Source organism: Drosophila hydei, unplaced genomic scaffold (genome assembly GCF_003285905.1).
Source record: "Drosophila hydei strain 15085-1641.00,03,60 unplaced genomic scaffold, DhydRS2 tig00000001-arrow-pilon, whole genome shotgun sequence".
Taxonomy (NCBI): Eukaryota; Metazoa; Arthropoda; class Insecta; order Diptera; family Drosophilidae; genus Drosophila; species Drosophila hydei.
This window is the reverse complement of record NW_022045643.1, coordinates 5,116,323-5,137,344: the sequence shown is the minus strand read 5'-3', so window position 1 is coordinate 5,137,344 and position 21,022 is coordinate 5,116,323. Positions and strand designations below refer to the sequence as shown.

Below are 21,022 nucleotides of genomic sequence, written 5' to 3'. Positions count from 1 at the left end.
GATAAATATGCTCGTCACATATTAAAAAAATATTGCTGAACCAGCGTACTAGCCTTAAGACTCAATAATAAAAATACTATTTTTACGTTCCCAAATACCAAACATGAGCGAAGCTTTTTAGTATTTTAATAAACCTATTCGATAACATAATTTATTAGAAATTATCTGTATCTTTTTAATCTTTATTAGTTCTGTTTCTGCATGTAAGTTTTTTAAATTTATTTATTATTAAAATCTGGTGGGTGAAAATGTCATTTCGTGCTATTCTATTTCATAATTTGTATGCGTATTTGTTTATGAAAATAAGCGGTGGCGGTACTGTGCAATAAGTAAATCCACATACATGAATATATGAGGCAGATATGTATATATTTATGTGCTGTATATGCAATCATCTAGTGTATTCACAATTATTTCGTCTCAACAAAAAAAAACATTACTGCCATGTACATTCAAATGTATATATATGTTGCTTATGTGTATATATAGTTTTACAAATACTAAAAAAGAGTAAATGGTGACTGTGCCGTTGAAAACTCATACATACATATATGTCTGTATGTATGTCTGTAGATATGTGCTATGAAGCGTATATACAGGCAATATTATTTATTAATACACTTGTGCGTACATTACATATGGTACATACTTAAGATATGTGCTTATCTAATAAAGTATAAAGTAAAACAGAAAGTTCCAAGCATTTGACACTTGTAGTAAATAGCAATTCCAACACTTACACACCTACATCTGAATGCATGTTTGTATATCTATATGTATATAATATTTCATATTGTTATTACACCCCAACACTCATAAAATAAGTATAATATGGTAGCAGCAGTTTCTTTTCATACATACACTACGCCTAAGCTTTATATTTCTGTATTTATTTGAGTAAGCATGCAGTTTGGTATTAAATTGTCTATGTCTGAGGCAATAGGAGTTAGTCATCATAATGTGTACATAGTTTCTTATACACCATTCGTAGGTTAATAGCCCGATTTCACTATGTACATACATTCTCTTTACTAACTTCATTAATAATTGATCTTTGTTTATAATTAATGCAAGGCAAAAAGCAATGGCGATGGCATTTAGAAATCAGCTGAAAATGCTGAGCATAATTTTGTTGCAGTTTACTAAGCATAGAACATTATTATTCCAGAATATTGCATGATTACGTTGGCTAACAAGTGCTTTCAACCATAAATCTCACTCCCAAGTATTAACTCATCTGTGTAAATATACAAAAATCTTGTGTTAAGCAACATACTTTGTTCTAAGACAAATTGCTAGGCACAAAAATAGCAGCTGTATATAGTGATGACACTGTGATGTTTTCAATATCGATTCCCACTGCGATGATTGGTGTATTTATAAGTAATCAGAAATACGCCGGTATTTCTCTTAGAATATTGTGAATGTTTACCTTCTCTTCGAATATAAGAAAAGTTTTCACACGTTAGTTGGGGTTGATGATTAAATAAAAAAGGCGGATAATAAACGATTTTCTTTTGTTCTGATTAGACTTAAACTACTTTTATTTAGTACTTAATCAAAAATTCTAAAAATAACCGCTTAATATAAAAACTTTATTTTCACATGATAAATCTCATGTAAACATTATCAGGGATGTTTAATCGGAGTTACAAATTTATTGCTCCTGCGCATGCGCAATTTTTACATTATTGATTTGTGCAAAAGTATTTTTTTAAGCCACACGCGTTTTGTGAAAATGATTGTTTCAAAAGCTATCAAAAATTACAGAATGTAATAAATTGGAAATCATAGTTAACTTCATTCAACTGCCTTACTGTTTTGTTAAAGCATATTTTTTATATATTTTTTTAACATTTCGTAAGTATTCGTTTTTTTTCTTTTCTGCAGACAGAAAATTGAGCAAATCGGCAAAATGACGCAGATGTCGCAAGACGAAATTATAAGCAATACAAAAACTGTTTTGCAAGGCTTGGAAGCCTTGCGAGTTGAACATGTTTCCATTATGAACGGAATTTCCGAAGTTCAAAAAGATAATGAGAAATCTGATATATTACGAAAGAACATAGAAAGCATTGAACTTGGCTTGAGTGAAGCACAGGTCATGATGGCCCTAACATCGCACTTGCAAAACATCGAGGCTGAAAAGCAAAAACTCAAGACACAAGTGCGGCGTCTTCATCAAGAAAACGCCTGGCTACGCGATGAGCTAGCCAACACCCAACAGAAATTCCAAGCATCTGAACAACTAGTGGCACAACTTGAAGAGGAAAAGAAACATCTTGAATTTATGGCATCTGTTCGAAAATATGATGACAATCAAGAGCAAGATGAATCCTGCGAGAAGTCCCGCAATGATCCAGTTGTTGAGCTCTTTCCAGATGAAGAAAACGACGATAGACACAATATGTCTCCAACGCCTCCAAGCCAATTTGCTAATCAAACTTCTGGCTATGAGATACCAGCCAGGCTGCGAACACTTCATAATCTTGTGATTCAATACGCATCACAGGGCCGGTATGTGATCTAATTAACAAGATGAACACTGAGAAGTGTTTAAAATGCTCAACTTAATATCTTATAATATAATATTTTATAGATATGAAGTGGCAGTACCTCTATGCAAACAAGCACTTGAAGATCTTGAAAAGACCAGTGGTCATGACCATCCCGATGTGGCAACAATGTTAAACATTTTGGCACTTGTTTATCGTGATCAAGTTAGTATACTTTACAAGTAGTATCACAACCCAAACTAATGCCTTATAACATATATTTCAGAACAAGTACAAGGAGGCTGCCAATTTATTGAATGATGCTCTGTCCATTCGTGGCAAAACTTTGGGAGAGAATCATCCAGCCGTAGCAGCAACATTAAACAATTTGGCTGTACTATATGGAAAGCGTGGCAAGTACAAGGACGCTGAACCACTTTGCAAGCGTGCTCTTGAAATACGCGAGAAAGTTTTGGGCAAGGACCATCCGGATGTTGCAAAGCAACTAAATAATTTGGCTCTCCTTTGCCAAAATCAAAGCAAATATGATGAAGTTGAGAAATACTATCAAAGAGCACTTGATATATATGAATCAAAACTCGGCCCCGATGATCCAAATGTGGCTAAAACGAAAAATAATTTGGCTGGATGCTATCTGAAGCAAGGAAGATACGCAGAAGCTGAAATCCTCTACAAACAGGTGTTGACTAGAGCCCATGAGCGAGAATTTGGTGCAATTGATAGCAAAAATAAACCCATTTGGCAGGTAATGTCACGAATTTGTATGATATTTGCATTCGTATTCGATTAAAGTAAGTTGGTGCTTAAATTAATCCAGGTTCCGAATATGCAGACTACATAAGCTGTCTATTTTTTGTGATCATTTAAGAAGACATATGTAAATGAGTTTTACATAAGAATATATTTATATCAATCTGTTAATAAACATATATTTATAACTAATTGTCATTAATGCCTTTTTCGCTTTTGTTTGTTTTAGGTAGCTGAGGAGCGCGAAGAACACAAATATGACAAACGAGAGAACACACCGTATGGAGAGTACGGAGGATGGCACAAGGCTGCTAAGGTCGACTCTCCTACTGTTACAACCACGTTGAAGAATCTGGGCGCTTTGTACAGACGACAGGGTATGTTTGAAGCAGCTGAAACTCTCGAGGACTGTGCAATGCGCAGTAAAAAGGAGGCCTACGATTTGGCTAAGCAAACTAAGGTCGCACAACTTCTTACATCTACCGAAAAGCGACGATCCAAACAGATGAATGATATGGAATTTTCTGATGAGGTAATTTATTAAAATTGAAATTAATTCGTGATGCATGTTTAATATACCTCGATATATGTAAACAAGTAGAACAATCAAGAAATTTATTTGCAATTCTGCACTTTTGATGAGTGCGAGGATGAAGATTTGCAGGATTGGTTAGTATAAATTCGAATTTATTTTAACAACACAATGTTAGTCACTCAAAATATATAAGACAGTTTAGTTTAAGTTTCAATGCTACCAATAAATAATATATTCCAACTTTTACTTTACAGAAATCCATTAAGCCTTAAGCACATACTTCGTCGTCTGTCGTCCTTGTGGAATAGTGTGCTCCTTATACATAAGCTAACTCGAACATTAACATTATTTATTCATTCCTTAATATTAATTTGGTCAAATTTTCTCAATGACGGCGTGAAATCAAAAATCAAATATTTTAAATAAAAACTGTGTTTTTTTATATTTCTACAATTGCTTTAAAAATTATATACATTTTAACCGATTATTGAGAGAACTGACTTAAGTTGACTCAAGCATAATTAAGTAATTATACCATGTTTTATATAATTTGTTATCTTTACAAAATATAGGAACGGCTTTTTAATAAACAACCAAAAATAAGTGTCGATAAACTGCAATTCAATGTGTCTTAACTGGTTAATTATATTAACCCTATACCAAAAAATTAATTTTACGCAAAAATATATAGGAAATTAGATAATGGAATTGTTATGATATAGGAAATGGTTTTCTTTTTTGAGAGAATTTAATTTGGTGTGGGTTATTTGTCGTATTACACTTAAAGCATATAGTTCAGTCGTTTATTTCAGAATCAAAAAAAAAACCTTTTATTCATAAATATATATAAAAAAGTGTTAATAATCTTAATTATATTTCAATAGAGACAGCTCGCGTTCATCGAAGACACTTTTCGCATAATTAATCTGTAAGCAAAGAGATTAGCATTACAATATAGATATCCGAGCAATAGATTGCCGGATGGAGATATTTCTTATAGCAATTTTACTTACACATCTAGATACAGCCTCAGCACATTCTTCTGTTCGACAACGAATTCGCGGTCGCGTGATCTTTGGTAAGTTTGTTGATATTTCAATATAGTAACTCGATGTTACCTTACTTGTAGACGGGTCAGAACCCGTATTGGTTGTTAAAGGATGACAGGAGAGAATTTCACTGAGATGGCACTCAATCATAACAGTTGGATTGCCGTCACATATTGAGAATATGCGAACATGTTCCGTTGAAATGAGAAGCCGTAATCTAGCCTCTTTATCACTCCACAGGTTTGGTTCATAAAATATTATTTTCTCCACAAAGTTTTTACGGTTTATTAGGTAAAGGTACTCTTGGCCCTTGCTTTGACGACTAGAGTATGATGGTAAAAGACCACCAGGTGCGCCTGTCACGCATCTGGGCAAACGTTTGCGTTTCGGAGCTTGACGCTGTGAATCTCTGCTAGTTTCGCGAACAGCGCTTGCCGTCTCTGAAGCCAGGTCAAGCATTCCGATAATTGGTTTAGTCACAGTGCCCACCAATCCTTTGCCCAAGCCGCTGAGGAAGCCCGGAACACCATCGTTATGCGCACCATCGTATGTATGTCGAACAATGCTCGTGACTCCTCCAAGCAAACCGAATCCAAAGCCTTTTATGCCAGCAGCAAGGTGGCCACCAGATGTGTTTGATTGCAGCTCCAAAATTCGTTGTCTCGTTTCGTTGTCGTGATCATCCAACACAACCTTTCCCAAGCTATCCGATAATGTTTCTGTTAGCTTTGCTGTCGAATTCGAAATGCCATGGGTAACATTTTTAACTAGACTTTTCACAGAACCTTCGAAGATTAGTCCAGATACACCCTCAGACAGATCGTTGGCGAATCCTAAAGGATTGCCCAAGAAATCAACACTTCCCAATATGGACGCTGCGTGCCACTTAATTTGGTTAATATAGTGCATCTTGATCGCCCGCAGATAGACATCAATTGTCTCAAAATGATATTTGTGAGTGAAGTGATCGAGCTCTATTAAAGCATCTTCAAATTTGATCAAAGTGAGGCCCAATGATTTTTTTGTCCGTTGCAATTCCTCGGGCAACTTAGATGCAGTAAAGGCAGAAAGTCGAACCTGTTATAAATACAAATAAAGAAAGATGAAAAGTTAAAAAAAATCAGCTCTCCTTTACCTGAGTCGAACCGATACTAAAGTTTTCAAAGTAAAATCTTTTCATATCATTCTCGAAAGATCTGTCCTTAAAATCTTCGTAGTCAGAAGGCAATAACGAATCCCGTAGATTTTCTTTGCCATAACCCAGAAATGAGGCAATCTTTAATATCAGCTTCTCCTCCAGATACATTATACAGGGCGTAGCATCCAAAGTCAAGAATTGAAAAATTAATGCATTCTTATTGGGACTGGGCAACAATTTAAGTTTAAGCCGCACAGCTTCCTCCTTCTGTTCGTCTTCTTTATTTGGCAGACAGCTATGTAGGGTTACTTGGCTAGCTGAGTCCAATAATTGATTGTCAATTTGAATGTAGGCAATGTTTAAGTCGATTGCCTTTTGAAGAGGTGTATCTATGAACTCGGCAATTATGTTCTCCATGCTAATAAAGATGATCTCCTCGCAGGGCTTCAATGTTATTATAGATATTCCAATGCCTTTGGGCAAATCGAGATTTATCTGAAATTAAAAGATATATAAAGAACAATTTCTATAATATATATATTAATATAAACCACGTTACCTGATACTCATGAGAAGCATTACTTTTTGCCTTATCAACAATGGGTCTGTTATTGAAGGATGCATGGGTCCAAAGTAAATCTGGTGCCAGAAATGTTTCATTTGGCTTTAGTTTAATATCACATATTTGAACCGTGCAAATGGGACCATCCATTTTGGTGGAGATTTCCAATTGACCAGAGCCAGGACGTAGCTTCTGAGCAACGAGATGTTGTTCACGCGGTGCTAAGTCTCGACTTTTTGAGCTATGCTTTATACGTCCCACAACAGCCTCAGCGCCAGCCTTTAGGCCATGTTTTCGAGGTGGGCACTGTTAAATGAAAGCGTTTCGATTAGAAATGATAATTTTAAGAAATATAAAAAATATATACTGAATCTTACCTGCACACACATATTCGCATGACACATGAGTCGACCATTTTCGAATCTCCATGTTTGAGTTGTGGCCCTCTGTTTATTGGGCGTACGTACTACTAGCGCTGTAAACTCCGTCGGATTCGGTGGTTTTTCTAAGTCTAATACCAAACGCACAGCGCTTGCCTCGTTCGTTTGTATAGGCGGTGTTGATCCCTCATGCTCCAGTTGACCATTCGAATTCATGAGCCACAACTGCGACCGATCCCCAGAATTCTTTTCCATTATGACGACCCTTTTGTCATTGACACCCAACACCAATTGCTTGTATTTATCATCTGGCTTGTCGCCATCTCGTTTGAATTGATCAAAGGTGTCGTGAAACGCAATATATATAAAGTTGGAGTAGGTCAAAGTTTTGCTAGTATTTGTATGTTCAATTGGAAACTCAACTATGTTTCCCCCAGGCGCTTCCATGAGCAATGTCTTGCCGCCCAAAGGATCATCCATGACATACGATAAGGCTGACTGCGGTCGAACAGGCGTAGACCAAATAGGTTTCGAGCCCTTTTGCGAAAAGTTGATAACTACCTCCGAGAAGTTATCAATTCTAATCGGAGGAGGTAAGCTACGCGCATCCGTGAACAGAAGTATAAACGTCGCACCTCTCGATATGATTTCCAATCTTAGGAAAAACATATCGCACCATTCATTGCGTATGTTGATATACAAACTCTGGACCTCATTAATCGGAATGCCCTTCGACCAGCAACAGCATTCAATGTCTGCAATTCGCACACAAATCAACGGCTCTCGATCCCAATTGGCCCAATGAAACGGAAAATTGCAGTCAACAGGCGCCGAGATGACATGACTCGCATTGGTTATATCCTAAAAAGTAAAATATTATTATAATTTGTATCTGAACTGTCTTATAGATACTTTCTAAATAGATACTATTTGAGTCACTTACATTATGCACAATATTACATTTCTGTGTAAATTCCAGCTGATGCCCGCTTTTGTTGTAGAGATGAAAACGCGGAGACAATGTCACGAATGTTGTGCTCGCATACAATCCTCTGCCACGGCGAACTCGTATACCGATTTTATAGCATCCCGGTCCATTTTCTGTGCGCAATTCCCTATATGTTATATTCTTGATCATGCTGAAGCTTTTGCACCACTGTCAGAAATACATCTTACACATTTTTGTATATAGTTTACAAATTGGTTTAGTTAGCTCACCTGATTGTTGGCACCGAAGGTGTTGCCCAATCGCACTTCCAGATTGGGTGATCCTTCTTGATCCGAAAACGAGAACATTAAGGGAGAAACTTGTCGGGCTCGTTCATGCTCATCGAATTGGCCAGCTGCAATCTTATTTGTGCCCTCCTGCTTATAAATCAAGGGAAGACCGGATTTATTCACAATCCAAATTGGCGCACTTATATAGATCTCTATGCCTCTGCCTTGCAGGGATTGAATAGATACGTGGAGATGCAGTTCTCTGTTCTTAGCGTCGAGTAGCTTTAGCTTCGGCTCGACTATTCCATTATGGTTCGTTGGCACCTTCAACTGGCCAGAAACTTGGAAATTATCTAAAGTGATGCTCATGTTGAACGGTTGGTTTATATTTCTATTGTAGATATTTATGCTCTCGAAGGCGTTTATACGGCCTGCATTGGATCCATTTATATTGAAACTTAAGTCGCAGCAAAGCATATTCTTGAGCATCAGAGGCGATAGAAGCGTAATTGAATGTCCGGGCATATTTTGATCCTTATAGGGAGACATTTCCCTGTTTATGCTGACGAGTGTATACAATATGCTTTTGTTAGCATCGTAACAGCTATTCAGATCTTGTATGCCCTCACTTCCGCACTTTTTCCAAGCAATCTCATCGTTGCTGAATCCAAGATCTTCATTTTTGGACTTGGACTTCGAGTCGCATGGTATATGGGAGATATATAGAGCTGCGTCTATAAACTTTAATGGAACGCACTGCTGGTCATTTGGGCGAATTGTGGTTATAGCCGAGGCAGCATCCGCTTGATTTTTATTTAATACCATCTTCAGGTATATTTCATGATCCAATTTGTTGATCACACGCAAAGGCGACATGACTTTGATCAGCTTTTGGGCAGAGCCCATTAGAGAAATATCAAAAATAATGCGGGTTTTCTTTTCGTAATGCGAGTCCAGTATTGTTGATCGGAAGTACATTCCAACCTTGTCTATAGAAATGGGTCCAATTAAGGTCCAGCCATGGATTTGGACCAGAATTTGATGTAGATTCAATCGATGTGAATCAATGTGCCGAAGTTTACTTTTCTGACTAAAATCAAAGGTTTTTGTTTCTTCAGGCTGCACTGACGTCCAGTTCTTTATTATATCCAGCTGCTGGAAATCCGAGCACGTCAAATCCCCAAGCTGGGCATAGATGGGCTTGAAGAGTAGCGCAGAGCCAGTGAGATTCTGCAAGGCAAAGGGCACAAAGGGTGCACGTTGACGAAAGTTGGCGTTATCGAGGGAATGGAAATCACTTGTCCAATTTTTCGAGACCATGTGAAAGAGTTCGATCAGTGTGGAAGTTATGTTTATCTTGAGCAATTGTTTGCTATTCAAGAAGATTTCGAATCGTTTCTTCTTGTCGAAATGGGTCTTTTTATATTTCCATTTCGCAGCGCATTGCCACATCTCAGCAAGCGGCTCCCAGCCGCTGAGACGGCGATTGTAATAGTTGAGCGTTACTTCCGTATCCAAATCTCCCTCAGCTGTGTTTGAGTTTAGGTTTTCAACTTCTATCAGGTTCGCTTGAAATTTGTATTTTAGCAGAACCTTTGTCAGGGATATTTCAAGGAGTGGCACATCAGCATCCATGCAATCATCAATTACGCACATGGATATGCAATTGGCATCCAACACTGCTGTCTTCAATTCCATTGCCGGATTCCTAGCTGTGCTGCGCTTTTGCTGTGACAACCACAGAGCAGCATCATTTAGTTTCCAATTGTTAAGTTCCATGGCGACCCAGCAATTCGTTATCTCAAAGCCCATTGCCAGTAGCGGAGCGATCTTTTCAAATTCCGAATTCGATTTGGACAAAACATTCGGTGGCGTTGAGGCCTGTGTGGGTATGGAGCTGATCATTCTCAGAAATAACTTCATGTCGACGTAGGACAATCGTATATTCAATTGCTTTTGCACAACGATGTTCAAACAATTATTTCTTAGCTCCAAATTCAGAGTGAATGGGTCGATTATCGACAGCGCACTGTCATCCTCAGCATCCAATATACATGAAAATATTTCCAAATGATTTATATTGATGGATAGTGGTACACAATGGTTATGTGGCTTATAGGAAATTACAGTCGTGCTCTTTAATATTACAGCATTCGAGTCGAGTCGATTGCACTGTTCAGCAAATATAATTTCCGAGTCCGTCACATTTATAATGTATTCCGAAATAGAAGGATCTACCGCCTGAGCATGATCTGTTTGTGGGAGTTGTGTAGATCTTGGATTCACAGCAGTTGCAGTTAGGGGCTCTTCTTCGAAAAACTTTTTTAAACTATCCAAAAAATCTAAGATCCCAATTACTCTCATGTCGTTCAACATAACTGTATACTTGCAGAGATTCAATCTCTTTCTGCAATGAATTTCAACTTGAGCCGAATGCTTTGGAACTGTTTCCTTCTTGGACGGCTGCAATATGTTTCTAAAAACATTTGCATTGTTTGTACCGTCGCTTGGTCTTTCATCCACAATCAAAATGTTGCTAGATATCAGATCTATATCTTGTGAGCCATCGCTCAACATATCAATTTCCAGCTGCGATCTTATAAAGTGTATGCACGCCAGCGACTCATGCACAAAGTCTGGCATCGTGTTTGTATTTTGAACCACCATTATGGAAACATCTTCCAGCAGTATTCTTATCGAAAGCAATGTTATAACATTTGTGGTGTCTTCGTTTTTGGAAAATAGGCTCAAAGCAGAAAAGGCTTCCATAGACGAACTTGTGTTGTTAAAGCTATTGTAATAAACATCGTCTATGTGCTCGCCAATATTGTTATTCAAAAGGCCTCGAATTAACTTATAATTTTGTATATTAAGCGTTGCGTTCAACTTGGAGAAAGTTCCCTTCACACTGATATCAGGGCAGACGCGTATGCTATCCGTGGTTAGATTACGTTCGACCTGAAGATCTAGATAGCATGACTCTTTGAAGAGTCGACTACCCTTCACAAAGCACGTATTTGCAATATTGATAAAGACTTCCTTATCATAGTTGTTCTCTAATTTATCCACACTACGTTCGCCCGAAAATAAGTTGATGTTAACCAAATCGATGTGCATAACGTCCAAAATTTCATCCTGACTTTTAATTGCCTTTCCCTTCTTGCTGATGATACAGTCTTCGCTTGAGAAATGAAAGCTGTTCTTCAGTGTAAACTGTCCGAGATAAGCAATCAACACATGATTGCTGTTATAACAGGCGGGAAGGACAATTACTGGCGACGCGGCTTGAATGCAAAGTTTTATTTTGGTTGGCTGATCGTTTTGAACCTTATCCACATTGTGTTTCTTCAGCTTTCTGATTACGGGCTGCAAATAGGAATTTCAGTAAACTTGAATATATGTAAAAGCGCATTAGATATTACAGTCTGCAGTTGCAATAGTTCCTTGACAAACAAATGAAGTTCAACTATAAAACGTTTGGTGTGAATATAGTGGACCGATGACATAGTTATCCACAGAACTGCATCAGCATTAATGCTATTCGGTGTCTCAGTATCCGCCATTTTTCTAGAAGAAAATAATATGGGAATATATTATGTATATATAGATTTTTATGCCTAATATCCACATGCCTTTTATAAACAAAATTTAAAGCCTCCGAGCCGCTCGTTAAGAAACGTTCTTTATATATATATCCGTATTTAGTTAGATCGTAAACAGTTATTGAGCCTAAACAACCTTCGACAGCTTTGTAAGCAGCTTCTTGAATTATCGAAAAAGTTGCATTGGATACATTTATTCTAGATAATACAGCTTCATTGCGAGTCGATGTGAAGTTCAGTGAACGTATGGAGACATTCAGCTTGCTGCTAAATTCAATATTACCTAAAAAAGAAACAAAATAGTTGCATTAAATGAAAGATTAAATTGAGACAGATACTGACTCTTTGGCAAACTATTTTTCTGCTCAGCCAGGGATTGTGTTTTTTCTGTGTCGGCAACTAAACCGAAGAAATCAAATATCGTATACCATCTGTCTACGCAAATCATCAAATTCAAGCAGTTAAACTCGATGGAATTCTGCTTTTCAATCTTTCCTTCGGCTAGCTGTTGTACTAAACGCCTCGTATGCGATCTATAGATGACTAAATTGTTGCTTTTCCTTTCGGTAATGTCATTTGATTTGCAGAGACCTGCTTTGTGTTTATGATTTTCTTTCTGTTTTATGTGCTCGCACAGATTGGATATAGATGTTGATATAGACTTATTTTTGGTATAATAACTGGGTAAATCGGGGCACGATGATGCTGTTCGACCTTTCCTTTGAAATGTCTTCTCAACATTAATCGAAGTAACCATATTTCGAAATGGCGACGACATTTCCGACTTTAAGTCTTCCATTAGCACAGAGTTCAATACGACTTTCAGATCCTCATCTTGGCCTCGCGAGCGATGCTTAACAAAGAAGTCTTTAAAAGTAACATTTACAAGGGGCTCATGGCTTTCGTTTTGCAAATTGATCTCCAGCACCGGTACAGAGAACTTTATAGTAGTCTTCATACGCTGTACATCAGTTACGTTATCACTCGGTACATTTGCATTGCTCATATTTAGTTTGACATTCTCCGACGAAACGCCATTTGAAAAATTTGTTGCATTTTGTATAGACTCAATTAAGTTTTTGTATTGCTTTCGATACAGCGTGACTCTTAACGTTTCAACCATGCTGCCCTCAACCTAAGAGAGAGAGAGAGATAATATTAAATTTAAGATTTAAGTATTCTATAATATTATTTCTTACCAATAGAGTTTGAATTTGCCTTTCATCATCCTTTGTATTGTTGTATCCTGTATACATATTTAATGATATCGCCGTGTCGTGCAGTATAGGAAATGCATCCTGCTTGCTTTCATACATTTTGCTTGCTATGGGTAAAGTGTAGGTCCAGTCCTCCTTTTGCTCATCAATATTTAAGGAAAACAAATTGATATTTTTCACTTCAATTGCATATTTAACTATCACATCCTCATTAATATTCTTCAGCTTTTGGTGAATATCATTATTGCGGCAACTAATCTTTCCCAAATTGGCTATGAAAACTTCCTTACTATCATTCGAAATGGGTAGAACGATGATGGGACTACTTATAATAACATCCAGTCTGAAATAATATATTGGAATAGTGAGAAAAGATAAGTGTATATATATTATGCATTCACTTACGAAATCAATGAATTTTCCTGATTTTTATTTGGCTGCGGTGGTTTCGTTTGATAATTAACATCTTTGATTTGTTGTACAAATTCTTTAGCCATGTCCGTTGCTTTGTTTCCAATGGAAGTTAAAAATTCTCTGTAATGCAAATTTTAGGATTGAAAAATAAATTATAAATCTGTTAGCAACTTATTTATAAACTTACTTCAGACCCTGTTTGAAGCTTGTTATACAAAAATTAAAATCTTGCAAAAATCTAGGGCTGTGTGTATATGATACAGAGGCCATTCGTACACTTAGGCTAACAGCATTATTATCGCTCCAGAGATTTGTGAAGCTTAGAGCATCGATTTGATCACATTTTTCATTTTCGATATTATTTAAATATATTTCGTTTGAGAGTTTATTGAGCACCGATTGACGGTTCGTTTCTAACTCTGGATCTCGACCAATGGACAGAATACGTTGATATCGTACACCTTGTGGCGTAATATCAATGATTTGTATACCTCCTAAAGATCCATTTATTGATAGGCTCGATTGCATCGAAACATTGATTTTAGCCTCGCTTATTGTTAACGTTCCCACTTTTCGTGCAATTTCATATTTATCACGTTTTATGGTGTAGAGTATTAAGACATTCAAACGAAAGAAATCAAAGATTATTTCGTGTTGATTATGTTCTAGGGAACCCTCAGTTTCTTTAAGCTCCAACGCCGGTCCTATATCAACATTATCTCCAATATTTTCAAACAACTTTTGACCGCGAAAAATACGCTCAGCAAAGTTTAAAAGCTCCAAAATTGTTTCCTGATTGGCTGTAAAAGGTAAAAGTTTCAAGATTGAATAAATATCATTATAGATAAGTAATAATTCCAATATACATACCAATTATTTCCAAGCTATTAAAGGATATTTTTGATGTGTGTAGATAGGAGGACTTATTCGTATCCGATTGAACAATATTGATATCAATATTAATGAGCGCATTTAATTCACTTTCTTCATCACGTTCCATTGATGGACCTAAAAATATTTACTTAATTATAATAATAATATACAATTTAGAAATTTATATTCGCTTTATACCGCTCTGAATATTTTGCACGGCTTTTTTTATTATGTGCGGACTTGTTGGCCTGTGATATATTGTAGAATCTGGAGATCCCGGAGTGACAGGCGAGCAGGCTGTACTATGCTTAAGACTTCCAGAGAAGCTGTCCATTCTGCATATAAGTAAAGGTTTAGTAAATAAGTTAAAAGTACTGAGAGAAAGTAGAGTAACTGTGAGCTGTACATTAGGATACAGAGAGCTAGAAATTAACAGCACAAACAAAATGGAACACTTCTAATATTTCCTGCAGCTCAGTAATGGTTCGTTCACTAATCAAACAAATCTCATTTTTTCTTTTTTATATTCTAGTTCTTATAAAACAAACAAGGGCGTTGCAGTCGGGTTTGTCCGACTACACTTACAATGTCGTTAATTTAGGCATTTCTTAAATATTCAAGCTTAGTTCTCTATGCACATATATGTGTATGAGTATTTATACATGCATATACACATATATACATACATACATACATATGTACATACATATTTGTACGTACATACATACATACATACATACATACATACATACATACATACATACATACATACATACATATATACATATATACATACATACATACATACATACATACATACATACATACATACAAACATTATATATATGTATATATATATATGCACATACACATATATATGCTCATCTTAATGATAACGTTATGATTATTTTCATAACAACTTACTTAATCATCATTAATAACGACGAACACAATAATCATTTACATCATCATTATTAAATATAAACAATTTTTAAAAATTATTATTTTAAAATATAAACAATTTCTTAAAATTATTATTTTAAAATATAAACAATTTCCTAAAATTATTATTTTAAAATATAAACAATTTCTTAAAATTATTATTTTAAAATATAAACAATTGCTTAAAATTATAAATATAACTATTACAATTTTTCTTAATATTATTAACCACTTAAATGTTTATCACACACAAGACTTTGCACTGCACGACTGACCACCACCAGGTCATGGAAACGACTGAAGAAATGCAGCAGCGAGGCTGCCTTTATATAGGGCGCGACTCCCACTCAAACTCAAATGTTGAGCCTTTCTCTGAGTTAGTTTTTTACACTCAATAATTAGGCGCCAAAAAGTATTTTCTGTTGCTTCGGGCATCCTAACTCACTTTCTACAAATACACATATGCAACCTAACTGTTCTTGTTTAGCCTTCCTCTCTTTTTTATGGGAGTGCGTTATGTAATAACACAGACAGTCAGACATAGAAAGTTTCGATCTTGGTTAAGAATATATATATTATATGGGGTGATACCTGTTACATTCTCAAAAAATGCATTCTATATTGAATTTTTCGTTTCTATATGCTAAGGGTATTGAAACGATCCGAATGTATGACTCAATGTATCAACTGTATATGGCAGCTATATAATATCAAATTTTAGAGCAGACACTAACCCGTCTTTATGTTTCTTTTAAATACTTACCCCACATTTCGGTGGCTGGCAACCAAAAGTTCAAAGTCTGGACCGAAAGACTGAATCGCATCGACAAGCAGCAGTCCATGGACAGACATTGTTATCGTGGTTTCCTTTCCCTTAGTCACGAGTCCAGCTCTGGCTCCAATAATTTGCAATTCGGCAATACTCTTTTCTTTGGACTGCATCTCGATGATCAGTTGGCCAATTGCAAACTGAACAACCAAATGGCTACCATCTGCATTATAGTATGGATGACCTTCATCTGTTGGCATTCGATTTTCGGTTTCACTTGTGGCTTTATTCTTTAGCCTGGCATTGTTGGTAATTGGATGAATTATAGTTAGAAAGTGTTTAATTTTATCCTCATTGCCATGTATTAATATCATTGGACACGTCCCAAATAGAGTGAGCGATGGATATTCGGGATCAGATGTGAAGACAATACGTTGTTCGACTGTTAGCGTAATATTGAATTTATCAATTAAATGAAAATTCGATGAGGTCTTCAAGCTCGCTTGCCATCTCTCCTGGTATTTGCATACTAATACTTGCAAATTCGTGAAATTTATGGTATATGTATTATAGATTTTACTGTGCAATGCTGATTCCAGCTGAGTGTTCTTATTCAATAAGTCCTTGAACATATTTTCGTTTATCGTTGGTGATTCCGAACCACTTTTCTCTGAACCAGGTGGAGTAGCGCAGGGAGTCAAATAGGTTTCATTACCATCATCATCATCATCATCATCATCATCATCGATGTCTTCATTGTCATCTATTGGACAAGTATCCTCTGTTTTCGATATAAATGTTGAGGCTTTCTTTTGAAAATCCGATTTGATCAATTGCAATTTGCCGAAATCCATTAAAACCATCAGCGAATTTTCGATTTTGTAATTTTCTAAGAATATAATTCGTGGGGCAAATACCTCAATTTCAAAAGTCCAAATCTTTCGATTCGCCTGAAAGTAAGAAAATCCATTTTTATATAAGCAATATTTACCTTATTATTAGTCGAAATCTTACCTCATTGCCCAGAAAGATTTGATTCCAGGAACTAAGAAACTTTCGTTCTTTTTCACTACTATATTTATCTCTAATTAAATACTGCACTTTATTGGAGGGGGTGAAAAAATTTAAGAACCAATCGACTGCAGCTTGATTGTATATTAAATCCAAACTTTTTGATTTAATTATAAGGCGATATTGTAACTGATCATCATTTTCATATTGCAATTGAAATAGTGGATCCTGTTTATTTGTGGAATTAGCTAATTGCTTTAATTCCGGCGGATTTATTGCTGCTGATCGATCGGTCTGAGGTTTGATTAAGTAGCAATGCTTCGAGTCCTTGTTGGTTTTATCTAATAAATAAACTTCACCCAGTGATATGCCAACGACATATGAAGTAAATAAAGGATTTAACTGAAGAAAAGATGATAAATTATTAAATTGCATTTCTATTGATTTGCTATCATCGGCCTTCGGCGATTCTGCGGTTTGCAATATGATGAAACCTTTCAGTAGCTCAATAGTAAAATATCCAAAAATTGTATCACATTTCATGTGAGATTGACTCTGTAGTGAGTGCTCGAGTGCCACCAATATATCATCTTCTAAATTTTGCAGCGACTCATCCTGCTCGGCAGAGGCTGTCGAATTATTTCCATACCAGCCCATCCAGTTAGGAAACCAATGAAATAGCATTCCTTTGCCTTTGACTTGGTCAGACTTAATCGAAATTCCTTTTGAGAAGACTTTTTCAAAGCATATTCTGCGCATTATGATTAAGTCAGCAATTTTTCTATCACTCTCAATATACACCTTAAATTCTTTGTCATCAGTGGACAAGTTTTCGTTGGGATTCAATACGACTGCTTGACAAATTCTCATATAACGCAGATTCTCCTTGAGCGTTATAAACTTTTCGTCTTTTGTTTTAAGTTCGCGGCCATAGCAAACAAGAACATATTTCCACCACATTCTCGGATTATCCTTAATACTGTAGGTTGGTCTTTTCAAACGAAATTGGCAAATTTCTTTTATTTGTTGAATTCCAGCTAATTTATCCTGTATTTCATCATGTTGCGCCTGAAATGGAAATTAATATCTATTAATTAAGGAAATCTAATTCGATTGAACTTACCTTGCTTAGCACAATTATAACTTCAGGTACTAGAAGATCACAGGATACTCGCGGTTTGTCTTTTGAGCGAATTACTTGGGGAGATTTTTCACGTTTCCACCTGGCTATGGCACTAATGGGCCTGATTATGAATTCATGTGGTCGCAGTTGACATGTTGGATTCATATTGGTTAGAAGTTCTTGATTTGTGAACTTCTGGCATTTGATATCGTCATGCAATGTATCCCAATACAGGGATAACTCTTTCAGCTCAACGACTTTAAAATTAATATCATTATTAACTGATTTATTGGAGCCTGTCGTCCAGTTGCAATCACAGCTTTGTGCAGTTAGAGAACCAATTTTGATGCCGGTCGCAATTTTGCTTTTACCCACATCAACAACATCTTCGTATCGAAAGTGAACATCAAATATTTTGAGTTCAATATTATCAATGATATTTGTTGCCATATTTGTTCCATACTTGAGCCAATTATTATACGATGAGAAGTAATACGATTCGATTTGTTTTCCCTTCTCAGAGCGCCAGTTGGCCTCTGCAGTGTCTAACACAGATTGCTTATACTCCAGGTTAAGGAGTTTCTCTTTCACTTCATCCCAGTTCTCGAAGTCTTTTGGCGAGACGACGCAGAAGAGCCCTTCCACCGAAATACACCATGGCGAAGTACGAAACTGACGAACCGGCACTTGCAGCTTTATTTTACCTATGCTACCTGCTGAGACTTCTATAGGCAGGCCAAACGAGCGCAGCGCATCCTTTCGGATGGGAATGTTTTCGAGCTCGACTTCTCCTATGAATTGTATGATAAAAGAATAATTTATTTCGTAATAGTGTTTGTATTATTTTATACCTGATAGCAGTGCAACAGACAGTTGAGCAGAGTTCAAATTTTCTAAATACTTCCCGAGATAGGTGTTTAAAACCCACGTAATCAAATCCCTTAACATTATTGTGTTCTTAGAACTTTAGAGGCGCATCCAATACTTAATATTTATATTGATTATACAGGTGTTCCGATATCAAAACAAACACAAAATTTAGTTTTGTAGACTTATAAGATACGAAAAAACATAACATCTGAGTACGATAACAAAATGTTGGTGTTGTAAAGTTGTCTAAAACATAATTCTTGTAGTATGCAAAATTAAAATATTTAATGATTATTTAAAGACTTTAAGGAACGTTAAATTTATAACGAATTACAAACTTAATACATATATTTATTCACCTAAGACAGGCTTTTTAATAAAAAAATTGTCTATTACCATTATTCCGATAATATTAATTGGGCGCTCAATTTAAACAGAAATAATTGCTAAATATGAAAAGTGAATGTTCCAAATAAATGTAAAATGTGGCATTCGAATCTTAATATCTTATCTCAATAAAATATATTACACACCCTCAGAAATATATATAAAATAGAGTTACTAATGATAAAATAAAAAAATATTTATTTTACTTAGAGGTGTGATGTCTATTGAATGGCAGCTGTTCAATTTAAACCATTCACAACGCGTCGGTTTCACTCAAAACATCGATGCTAATACGTCTGGCATCGATACTTATTCAACATCTGTGCTGCCTTTGCTCCTCCAGAACTTTTACATAATCTGAGCCCCCGTTTTGTGTGAAATTCGGTGTAAATATTGTTAGCAGCGTGTGTACACTGCATTAGGTACAATCAGAAATTGTTATACTTAATTTGTATTCCAGGTTAAGCAAGAGATGTCGTTCACACAAGTCGCACGTAGCTGCGGCCGATTTGCGGCTGCCCTGAGCACAGTTCGCATCGCCAAAACCGTTGTACAGACACAGTCTAGGATGCTGCACCGGATTGCCATGCCTGCCGTTGGCACTCAACTCACTCATGTAAGCTCCCAATAATTTTCTTTAGATATATGCAAAAAGCATCAGGGTATTAAAGTAATTATTAATTGCACCCTAACCTCATTGTGAAAACTCTACGGGATAATGAAGTTATTTACGGTAACAGTGTCTACAAAAAATTACCGTACATGGACTTGTTAAAGGAAGAAATGACGTCTAGCATAGGGAACTATAATATTGCATCATTTTTTTACATTCATATGTTTATAATTTAAATATTTTATTGATTTGGTTGCCGGCAACTTTTAAAGGTTGGATCAAATTTTATACCTTTTAAATCTTACATTATTACAGAACCAGAAGTTCACGGTTCGTAACTACTCGGTGAGGAATACTCTTGAAGAAATTGAACATCGCGTATTGAAAGTCGTTTCAGCCTACGACAAAGTGACTGCCGATAAGGTAAAGCTCTCTTAACGAGAATCCACTAACTTGGTTTCTTTTGTTCTTTTCTTTTCGGGGTTGCGCAAATTGCAGGACAGTAGATGTCGCTGGCAAACGCAATCGTTGCGCAGCTATTCGGCGAAACCGCCATTGTCGCTGAAGCTTATCAACGAGCGTGTCTTGCTTGTATTGAAGCTGTACGATAAGATCGATCCCAGCAAGGTAAAATACCAAGCTCATGGCCTAGGCGCATTTAATTCAATGCTCTAATTGCCTTTGCCAGTTCAATTAATCTATTGTGCCGTCAAAAGAAACGAACAAATCTGCCATAACAAAATTATCTTCTTAATTGCAATATCTAATTATGTTTTCGTTGCAGCTTAATGTGGACTCGCACTTCATTAATGATTTGGGCTTGGATTCGCTGGACCACGTAGAGGTCATCATGGCCATGGAAGATGAGTTTGGCTTTGAGATTCCCGATTCGGATGCTGAAAAGCTTCTGAAACCTGCCGACATCATTAAATACGTCGCCGACAAGGAGGACGTGTATGAATAGATGTAATGCGAAAACATTAAAAATTTACACATTAATTTTAAATGAAAGGCATCAAATTCAATTTGAAGAATATATAAAATTTAAATAAA

General features: G+C 36.2%; 3 protein-coding genes across 8 annotated transcripts; 2 read left to right on the top strand and 1 right to left on the bottom strand.

Moving 5' to 3' along the window:
* Positions 1 to 134: 134 nt before the first annotated feature.
* Positions 135 to 4,224, top strand: LOC111605634 (kinesin light chain). 3 transcript variants are annotated; one of them, XM_023324291.2, is made up of 7 exons: positions 135 to 203; positions 1,891 to 2,517; positions 2,600 to 2,720; positions 2,782 to 3,261; positions 3,496 to 3,798; positions 3,868 to 3,935; positions 4,056 to 4,224. In XM_023324291.2, coding segments are annotated over exons 2-7 (1,575 nt in total). In that variant the 5' UTR covers positions 135 to 203; positions 1,891 to 1,915; the 3' UTR covers positions 4,057 to 4,224. The 3 variants fall into 3 exon arrangements, with proteins under 3 accessions (XP_023180059.1, XP_030078715.1, XP_023180060.1); XM_030222855.1 differs by lacking the exon at positions 3,868 to 3,935; XM_023324292.2 differs by lacking the exon at positions 135 to 203 and having other exon boundaries at positions 1,845 to 2,517.
* Positions 4,225 to 4,565: 341 nt separating this feature from the next.
* Positions 4,566 to 19,194, bottom strand: LOC111605685 (vacuolar protein sorting-associated protein 13D). Its single transcript, XM_023324356.2, has 19 exons — positions 18,951 to 19,194; positions 18,100 to 18,890; positions 16,980 to 18,044; positions 15,960 to 16,915; positions 14,453 to 14,589; positions 14,252 to 14,389; positions 13,569 to 14,181; positions 13,373 to 13,501; positions 12,950 to 13,310; positions 12,093 to 12,885; positions 11,781 to 12,033; positions 11,571 to 11,715; positions 8,149 to 11,514; positions 7,874 to 8,086; positions 6,928 to 7,791; positions 6,548 to 6,856; positions 5,986 to 6,483; positions 4,815 to 5,927; positions 4,566 to 4,727 (listed from the first exon to the last, which is right to left on the bottom strand). The coding sequence occupies exons 1-19, from the start codon at positions 19,045 to 19,047 to the stop codon at positions 4,668 to 4,670; spliced, it is 11,901 nt and encodes a 3,966-aa protein (XP_023180124.2). The 5' UTR covers positions 19,048 to 19,194; the 3' UTR covers positions 4,566 to 4,667.
* Positions 19,195 to 19,637: 443 nt separating this feature from the next.
* LOC111605637 (acyl carrier protein, mitochondrial) lies at positions 19,638 to 21,009 on the top strand. Of its 4 annotated transcripts, none has more exons than XM_023324296.2 (5): positions 19,638 to 19,760; positions 19,817 to 19,972; positions 20,285 to 20,314; positions 20,468 to 20,596; positions 20,754 to 21,009. In XM_023324296.2, the coding sequence occupies exons 2-5, from the start codon at positions 19,829 to 19,831 to the stop codon at positions 20,931 to 20,933; spliced, it is 483 nt and encodes a 160-aa protein (XP_023180064.1). In that variant the 5' UTR covers positions 19,638 to 19,760; positions 19,817 to 19,828; the 3' UTR covers positions 20,934 to 21,009. The 4 variants fall into 4 exon arrangements, with proteins under 4 accessions (XP_023180064.1, XP_023180062.1, XP_023180066.1 ...); XM_023324294.2 differs by having other exon boundaries at positions 19,639 to 19,742; XM_023324298.2 differs by lacking the exon at positions 20,468 to 20,596 and having other exon boundaries at positions 19,639 to 19,742; positions 20,285 to 20,392.
* Positions 21,010 to 21,022: the final 13 nt, after the last annotated feature.

Excerpts from the sequence above, each read along its gene's own strand:
- LOC111605634 (XM_023324291.2), top strand. The coding sequence starts at position 1,916 with ATGACGCAGATGTCGCAAGACGAAATTATAAGCAATACAAAAACTGTT. Across the intron at positions 2,721-2,781 it reads CACTTGTTTATCGTGATCAA|AACAAGTACAAGGAGGCTGC; the intron begins GTTAGTATACTT and ends CATATATTTCAG. Across the intron at positions 3,799-3,867 it reads ATATGGAATTTTCTGATGAG|AACAATCAAGAAATTTATTT; the intron begins GTAATTTATTAA and ends GTAAACAAGTAG.
- LOC111605685 (XM_023324356.2), bottom strand. The coding sequence starts at position 19,047 with ATGTTAAGGGATTTGATTACGTGGGTTTTAAACACCTATCTCGGGAAG. Across the intron at positions 18,045-18,099 it reads TTATAATTGTGCTAAGCAAG|GCGCAACATGATGAAATACA; the intron begins GTAAGTTCAATC and ends TTTCCATTTCAG. Across the intron at positions 7,792-7,873 it reads AATGTAATATTGTGCATAAT|GATATAACCAATGCGAGTCA; the intron begins GTAAGTGACTCA and ends TTTACTTTTTAG.
- LOC111605637 (XM_023324296.2), top strand. The coding sequence starts at position 19,829 with ATGTCGTTCACACAAGTCGCACGTAGCTGCGGCCGATTTGCGGCTGCC. Across the intron at positions 20,315-20,467 it reads TCACGGTTCGTAACTACTCG|GACAGTAGATGTCGCTGGCA; the intron begins GTGAGGAATACT and ends CGCAAATTGCAG. Across the intron at positions 20,597-20,753 it reads ATAAGATCGATCCCAGCAAG|CTTAATGTGGACTCGCACTT; the intron begins GTAAAATACCAA and ends TTTTCGTTGCAG.